This window comes from Melanaphis sacchari, unplaced genomic scaffold (assembly GCF_002803265.2).
Source record: "Melanaphis sacchari strain LSU unplaced genomic scaffold, SCAv2.0 Contig108_pilon_pilon, whole genome shotgun sequence".
NCBI lineage: Eukaryota > Metazoa > Arthropoda > Insecta > Hemiptera > Aphididae > Melanaphis > Melanaphis sacchari.
In genome coordinates this window covers 654,837-664,437 of record NW_020270415.1, presented here as the reverse complement: position 1 = coordinate 664,437, position 9,601 = coordinate 654,837, and the positions used below count along the sequence as shown (strand labels likewise).

Genomic DNA, 9,601 nt, shown 5'->3' with positions numbered 1-9,601 from the left:
AGATGTTAGATATATGGGAACTTTAAACTAACATGAACGTTACTTGTAACAAGTTATAATAATTAATAATGGTATGATTAATTGTATGTACCTAAATGTGCAAGGAATAGACAATACATTATTGAAAGATTAGAATTGTTACGTAAATAACCAATATTTTATAACTACAGCCGAAAAAAACTTGAGACAAATCTAGTGACCGATTGTTTTGTAGTTCGTATGCTTACATATTATAAATAAATATAAATAATTTTGCTATTCGCTAGAGTAGCCGTGAAAATACATAATGATGAGTAATTTACATGTTATTCAATAATACACACAAATATATTATGGGTGTATTACTACAGTTGATTATCAAAAATTCGAGTATTAAATACAATAAAACAATAAAATAAAATAAAAAACAGTAATAACTAGCATTTAGTTTACGTTTTTGAAATTTCGAAAAAATAATATTCTATAGAAAAGTTCATTGTATAATTCAAATTAAGTTCATTTTCCTCGAACTTTATTAAATTGACCTAATCTAACCTAACATATTGCGTACATTTAGGTCAAATATAACAATTATTCTCAAGTCGGCTATTATAAGTTCGTGGCTATAGCAGTGGTAACATACGTTGCAGGAAGTGAAGGATGTTGATGATGATGAGGTGAAAGAGGAGAAGAAGAAGGAGGAGGAGGAGGTTATGAAAGAACGAATATGGTATGTCGGTGTTTAGGAAGTAGCTGTGATGGAAGGAGGAAGACCTGGGTGGGCAGCGTCTAGGGAGGTGGCACTGCGGAAGGAGTGATGAGTCGGAAGAACAATGACCACGGGGCGAAGACGTCGCGACAGATAAGGAGGATTACGGAGAGGAAGAAGAAGACGAAGGAGAAGACAACTACGGCGGCTGCGGGAAGACGACACGGCGTGCGCGAGGTAGGAGTCGAAACCGGTCTGGTTCGGTTCTGGTTCCGTCTCGGGCAATCACACGTGCCCGGCGCGCTCAGTCCCATTATCACCGGCGATCCCGTCGCGGCCACAACGTACGCGCGATACTATCATCGCCGTCATCAGGCCAACGAAAACGACGACGTCGGACGCATCAAAGTTTATCCTTTTTAAAATTCCAATTTTTTTTTATCCGCACTTGAGATCGTTTTATGTGATTTCAGTAGATAACAGCATACCACTTTATAGGTGTTTCGTTTCGGAGGCGCCACCACCTAGATCGTAATAACATTTATACGAACACAATATATTCTAAAATAACGTATAATCGACCGCTGTTTTTGTCTTTTCGTTTTCCAAATCAGTATACCGTTTACCCGCGTAGCCGTTCATCCGATTTGTACATTTTATTTTTTTATTGTTTCACTATCTGTTTCGCGGCGTGCGATGGTCCGGTCGCGCGATCCGCCGGCAATCGGTTACAGGTGACGACGGGCAACCGTCAGCACACAGCATTCAAACGTCGCGCGTCCAACGATGACGACCGATGACGAACGTCGGACATGAACACTGGACCCGGTCAGGGTGCCCATGGGCCATTGTCTCTACCAAACTGGTGGCCCACCGACGCTCGTCACACCACTTCATCGACCTCGGATGTCGTAAGTACCTATACCTAAATACTACAGTTTTACTATGATTACACTTGATCCCGTTATCGTTAGTCGTCGGTATAAGGCATTCCTAGGTCATAGTTTTCGCATTATTGTCGATTGCAAGCATTTGGCCGTTTTTCTAAAACCCGAATACGCGGTCGAAACGATTCTGGGCGATCGTGCATAACAGCGCTGACATCGGTGCTATACATAAGTCACCCTGGTAAAATTCGTTGACTCGATTTCTTGGCATATCCACCGTACAATATTGCGGACTGCCGTGTAATAAAAATAAATATGAGTGATGATGGTTTTGGCCAGTGAATGTTGGATATTGATGGCACATTGGTTGCACAATAATATTGTTTAATGTCTCGCGTATAATTTTTATAAACAAAGATAGACTGCATAGATAATCTGAATTGTTAAATTCAACTATATTTTGGAAAAAAATTACTAGACAGATACGTATTATTTTAGCTAAGTTTAGTGCGCGATGGCCCACATGTAGCTAGAAATATAAACTATAATATTGTAAGAATTCGAGTAGAAACTAATAATTTTTTGGGAATAATTTAATAATCATAGTCACAGTATATTATGAAATAAATTAATCCGGAAGTTTACAAAATATTGATTTTCAACGATTTAAATTATTGGTGATAAATATAAAGAAGAATGGCAAATAATAAAAAAAAAAAATTCAGGAAAGACGAATTTACACACAGTATTGGGAATCAGTAGGCTTAAACGTCTTTGGCTTAAGGCCAATCGGGTTTGCACGAAGTAAGAAGATGAATAGCGTTTCTTTTATAATATAATTCAATAGAGACTGACAGAATGAATGAAATAACAACTGTATATAAAGAGAAAATGACGGGTTTCAAAGAACCCGAGAAACAGTGAAAAGTGGAAGAAAAAAAAGTCGCGAAGATGTAATACTTAAAAGTCGGACAAGTGGAATATACGGTAGACAAAAACACTTGTATTACAAATGTGTAATCGATCGTGGTTTGATATGCGTTTCTCGTTTATTTATTTATTTATTTATTTATTTATTTATTAGTTATTCTTTTTTTTTTCTCTCAGCATGCACATGTGCGCACAAATAATTTATTCACAGCATACCTGCAAAGCTGAACGGCGCCGAGAATCGCGAGTTTTTATATTTTATAATGAAAATAATTTTCTTATTTAATAAGTTAATAAAAATTATCGGTTGACAAATTCCAGTTATCTGTAAGATTCATAAATTATTTTAATTTTAAATGGTATTTCTTATTGTTCACATGTCCGTGACATTCAATTAAATCAGAGACTTATTATATCATATTCAATGACATAATTGTTTATATTATTTATTATAAAAACTTGATAAACGTATATAATATAATTAAAAATTTAATAGTAGAAATTTTTTATTATACAATTTTAATAAAATAGATTACGAAATGTATACATTGGAGTGAAGTCAACATCATTTCACAAATGTTCGATATTTTATATACAATTTTACTGAATATTTATGCATAAATATCCAAAAATGTAACGAATAGTTTACACAAAAATGTTTAAAGCAAAATAGCATGAAAATTATATGTAAATATTTAATCATGATGAAATAAAATTATTTATCTAACACAATTTTGATCCACCAAAAATATTTAAGATAAGTGTAAAATAAACAATATTTCTTAATAAAAGTATTTAAAAACTATTGGTTTATATTACAAACAATGATATATATATAAACAATGTTATTGATCAAAATATTTTTCGTAAGCAGCTTAATACCAATTTTAAAAATGATATGCACTAACAACCATACTATCACAAAATATAATATAAAAAGTATTACAATATGATAATTGGACAACTAACTTACTAAATTTTTATGGAAATTATATTTAAAAAATATACGTATCATATAAATATAATATTATATAATTATAGAAGATTTTATGAATAATAATTAAGCTATAAATGTTCTTATAATTTTAAGAAAATCTATTTTCTTTATATCATAAGTAAACATAAAATCAATATATTATATGTAGGTATTTAGGTATTTTGGATTTTTTTTTGTTTAAAATTTCATAAAATACCTTAATAACTCTTAAAATTATTTTAGTCATACTGTAAGGTTTAATTTATAAATTATTATGTTTACTATTTAAATAAAAAATAAAAACTAAGTCCCTAGTTTAAAATAATTGGAATACTTGGTATTACCATAATATTTAATTGTTATTTTTATTAGTCATGAAAGCATGAAAAGTATACTACTGCAATAGTTTAATTATTTTTGAATTTTTAGGACGATAATTTTATCTTATATTATACAAATATCAATAATATTTAATAAACTAATTCGAATTTTAGTATTTTTTTAAGTTTAAGTTTTAATATAAAAAAAAATAATATTTTTAAATTTGTTAAAGTATCGCAAAACAGTTTCCCTACTCATTATCTCATTAACCCATTTACTTATTCTATTTTAATTTTATGTACCAATAATTGTAAATATTATTTTTTTCTATAAAAAGTAATGATTAGAAAAAAAAATGTATGTAGTGTAATATATACATTAATATTGGCTTAAAATGTTTCAATTAGCATCATTATTAACTTATTTTCTTTGAATAATTCAAACTGTATGTAACCATTTGAATATATAAGTATATGTTATATTCTTGGAATATTCTTACCTTACTTTTAACAAATGGTTTCAAACTTAAAACTTAAACTTTTTATAAAATATTCTTTATCATTTTATTTTAATTTTCCAGAAATTAATAATAATTTAAAAGTTTTTTCATTGAGTACAAATTATTGAGTTTTCACATCTTTGCTCATTATAATACATAAAAAGAAAAAAATACTAATATATTTATTCTTTTGAATCGAAAACAATGGTTTTTTTTTTTTAAATACATTTTGTTATGAGTTATGACTGTATACTAATAGAGTCTAAGACAATATATTATGATGTGTTATATTTATAAAAACGCTAAAGTTTATAGTTATTAATAAAATATATATGTACATTTAATTAAAAAAATAATAGTATTATAATTATAATTTATCATACTTTTAAAACAAATATAAAATAAGAATATATATATATATATATACACTATAATAACATATAATAATATCTACATTCGAATTTTTAATGGTAACATGTTGATTATAATAAATTAAATAAATCAGTCAGTGAAATAAATTTAAAAAAAAAAAAAACGTGCGTACTTATATCTTTACGCGTATTAGCTTAAAAACTTATTATTTAACGATTGAAAATTTGAAAAAACTTTGTTTGCAATATTCGTTGAAAGAACGTGTATAATATACTACAATGTAGTAATATAAAACTATAAAACAATTAAAACTCAAACGTATTTTTTCATTACACGAAAACATGTTTGTTCGAAAGTAGCAAAGAGACATTATGATTGTACCATTTGTACCTATACGTATAATAACGAACGTTTTCATACGATTTAACGATTATGATGTGTACACGGAAAAATATGATCGTAAGGCCGGCCATTTCGGATGCTGTCAAAATTTCGTGTTGTAAACGTCGACGGGTTATGCGAAATGAGTATTTTTTTTACGGATTCACCTCCGCTATAAACGTCACCATCATCGTCGACGTCGTCGCCGACCCGCAAAATCAGTTTGTTATTAAGACGAATTGTGGAAATAATTACCCGATGTCAGAAATCCATTAGTACGATTTTAGGTGAAAGTCTGACGTGAATCACAAAAACGCAAAGACGCCGTGAATATTTATTTTATTTATTTATATTTCAAAACCACGCATTTAAATCCGTACGCGCGCGTGCTCATCTATGTTCGTGTATTTGTATATTATGTACGTTTTGTGCAGCAATATAATAACCGACCGCATTCGTATTTGTTTTAGAATAACAATTTCGTTTTATCTCTATTTATTCGTTTTTTTCTTTTTGTGAAACTAATTATTATAATCGTATGCGCGGGTACAAAGAAAACCGCTGCCGCTGCCGCCGAAGAAAACGTTCGTTTGTAGTCGTCAAATTATATCCGAACGAAATCGTTACGATTTGTTTGAAATGCGTAACTGTTTCGTATGAACGAACGAAACGATGACACGACAACGACTAAAACCGACCCGACTGTGTTTCGCTGTATAAAAATATATAGAATAATAATATAAAATATATCAAGTGTGTGATTTTTCGTCGGACGAGATTTTTTCTCCTGCATTAACCCGTCAGCAAGATTTTAATGTCTAAATATCTATTAAAAAAAAAAAAAACAACAACAACAACGATATATATATATAAATATAGTCTATTACATAAAGTATGATATAGATGAGTACGTAGACGCGCGACGGACGGTACACGGAAAAAAAATATAATAATAATTTAAATGATAAATGAAAAAAAAATGTACAGTAATAAGAAACGAGGCCAAAGTTCAACTCGGCATAAATAATAAGGACGTACGACGAGCTGCGCTGTATGCCTGTATACCTTTAATAGTAACTACACGGTTACATGCCTACCTAATATAATATCTATATATATATATATATATATATACATATTACATGTGTATGTATATTGGTGCCCGAAGATCCAACCGGAACACGACCACAGCCGCTCGCGTATTATAATAAACATATTATATATATATAAAATCCCCAACCGCCGCCGCCGCCTCCGACCGTATTATGGTATCATACAAATAGAGTCATAACAAGAGGGCATTTACATAATCCAATAATGGATTTACAAATGGTTCGCGTACACTTACACACGCACGCGTATTTATATATAATAATATTATAATATACAAGAGAGCAGACACCGGCCGGCAACGATATCAAAGACGGGTAGCTGATTATCATAATACAAGTACCTACGCCGCTGTAGCTATAGTTGTTGTGTATATATAGAGGTACACGACGCTGTCCGGTCAGAACACGAACGAGACGATATAATAATAATAATAATAATAATAATAATAATATCATAAAAATAAAATGGTGACAACAACGATAGTTAATTTATTTTTTTCGTACGATCGTGTCGCCATTATAACGCGTATCCATGGACAGGTATCCTTTACGTCCAGCCCAGACAACGTCGCCGCGATAAATTCGTTTACAATTAGTATATCCGGGCAGTTGCTGTTTGAGTCTTCTTTGAAATTCCTACGGTTCTTGGTGAGCAGCTAATACGATTTGCGAGGATTGCACGATAGAACACCTGTTTAGTGACAAAAGACGATCCGATAAACATAAAAAAGCGAAATATCGTATCCCGAGATGACATATCATATTTTATTATTGATAGACTGGAATATTATGATTTATTTTTGTGTGTGGATCGTCCTAAAGAAGTAAGTAAAGAGTGTGGTCAACAGAACCGGATTAAGAGTTTACCCGGCCTGGAGCCTAGTATTCCAAAGGGCCCTTAGTCCTTACAATATTTATTACCAATAGCTGAATTTTATTTATTTAAAAAAATGATACAATGTAAATTGCACACAAATATCTTTAATTTTTTTTAATATTTGTCAATAATTTTCATTAAGTACATGCTATTATACAATATTATTCATTAAATGTCAAAATATAAATATAAAATATAAAAACATAAAAATTAAAGTATATTATATTATATTTTATTTTAAAACTAACTTTACTATCTTATTTTCTCTTCTTTTTTTGAAACTCCACAATAATTTCGTCTGTATTAATAAATCTGTTTATCTGTTAATAAATGCTTGCATATCGAAAATGATCGTTCACAATTAACTGAAGTTATTGGGATGAATGTGAATTTAAAAAAGCTTAAAATCATTAGGTCTTGATATTAGGTCAGATTAATTTTTATAATATTTCTTACACATAGGATACACGGGATAGTAATAATTTTTTAAATAGCCAATAGCCTTACGTTATTTAGCAATATTTTCATACTTTCTTCTTTCTCTTTTTTAAGCTTTCGTTTAGCGGCTCCACTAGCATATTTTTGAGATATCATTTTGTAATCAGTATAATCACTAAATAAGTCAACTGTTGGGATTAAATCGTGAAAACCAAATGATGGTCGACGACAGACGTTCGTATGTTTCTAGCAAAAACAATCTAGATTGACTATATATAAATCAAAACCAAATCTACTAATAACAAAATATTGTCGAAAATAAGATAAGTAACGTAATATTCTAGTTGATGCATCGAATGCAAACAATTATTTCAATCCGATATTATCGCTCCGTCCGTTTGCGGATGGCATTCAGTACATGACGTAATAAAAATAATACAATGCAATTACGAAAATTAAAAAAATGTGTAACCAAAATAAAATTTGAACTTAAAATAAAATATTTTGAATTTGGTTTCAATATTTTAGGGCCTGGAGCCCGGGCTCCTAGGCTCCGTGCTTAATCCGGCCATGGTGGTCAACGCACCATGGTTTTATTTCTTTGACTCGTACACAACACATAAGACAATTTGGGTACAACAGAATCAATATCGTGTTGTTGCTTTGATATTAAAGTGAATTTACCTATTATCAAACTTAAAGTTAAGAACATTATTTGTGGTTTAAGATTGGCCTAATGATATTTAATATTAATTATATTTATTAAAAAGATATGAGCATTTTTAAATTGTAACACTTAACACATCCATGACTTGTATACAAAATTGAAATATTATAAAAGATAATAAAAATAAGGTTCTCAACTTTAAATTTGATAATAGGTCAATTCACTTAAATTTTAAAGCTAACAATATTAGATTGATTCTTCTGAACGAAAATGTGTTAATGATGTGCGTGAATTAGAAAAATAAATATTGCGCCGACATCTTCTTATTTTTCTTAATCGTTTTACTCTTGCTTAGTGATTTAATGTAGTTTATATAATACAAATAATAATACTATGCTTTTAACCTTTGTACTTCATATAGTAGTCTGAAAAGTTTATTATATAGATACTCTGATTTTATACATTGAAATCGTGTCTTTAAATTTTATAAAACATTTTACGAGACGCAGCATTTTTATATCGTGTATGTAACAAAGTAAAATTTATTACAAACATATTTTTTGAATTACTTATAATACGAACGCTGAGGATCGAATTGAACACATTTTATAAATTCTCTATTATAAATATTAAATTATTTTATTCATATACCTACGCTAACATGTAAACCAATTATATTGATTTTTTAAACCATAAAGCGTATGTCATTGTTTACTAGATTGACAACAAACAACAATTTGCTATTTATTATTATCATACTCAAAGATATCATTTCAAGTTTATATTGTTCTATAAAATTTGTCGATATTGATGTCGGTTCTGTTAACAATATAGGGGTTAAGTATTAAACACTCGGATGGCGGGATCCCAATCGGGTTAATAATACATATACTTATAAGAAGAAGTAACGAATGCATATACATGTAAGTGGCTTACAAGATTAATGACGTCAATAAAAAAATTAAAATAAGGTACGCACGCCAAGCCATCAGCATTATTAGGCCCGTGAGTCGGTGCTTTTTATTTTTATACACGTACAAAGTTAAACGTATATATACACACATATATGACAATTTAATATTTAGTGTTATGGGATGTTTACATCATACACGATACTATACAATGGACCAGTAGACTTGACCGCACGGGTTGGCATAGGTTAACTCTCTAATAAAATAAAATAAAAAATAAAGTAATATGTCAAGGGTCAATACGATCAAAATCTCCATACGGTACCTGCCTATACATACCTATCTAGCCATACAATATTTATAAATATATGTATTACGTATATATAAATAACTATACTTGTGCAATAGAATTTCAACGATATTGTTATACTGCTATTTTATTTTTAATGAACCGTATGTATAGGAATATAATAATATAAAAATAAAAGTAGGTTTTATGTGTCTCCGATGGCAATACAAATATATACGATGGCGATCGGAGA

The 9,601-nt window shown here is 29.8% G+C and overlaps 1 protein-coding gene across 1 annotated transcript in view; it reads left to right on the top strand.

The window, feature by feature from the left end:
* The first annotated feature begins 576 nt into the window (after window positions 1-576).
* The window catches only part of LOC112603456 (zygotic gap protein knirps-like), a 48,596-nt gene continuing 39,571 nt past the window's right edge, over window positions 577-9,601 (top strand). Inside the window, exon 1 of the mRNA XM_025352012.1 lies at window positions 577-1,599. Within this exon, the coding sequence (XP_025207797.1) occupies window positions 1,501-1,599 (99 nt within the window). The 5' untranslated portion in view covers window positions 577-1,500. The remainder of the gene's footprint in view (window positions 1,600-9,601) is intronic.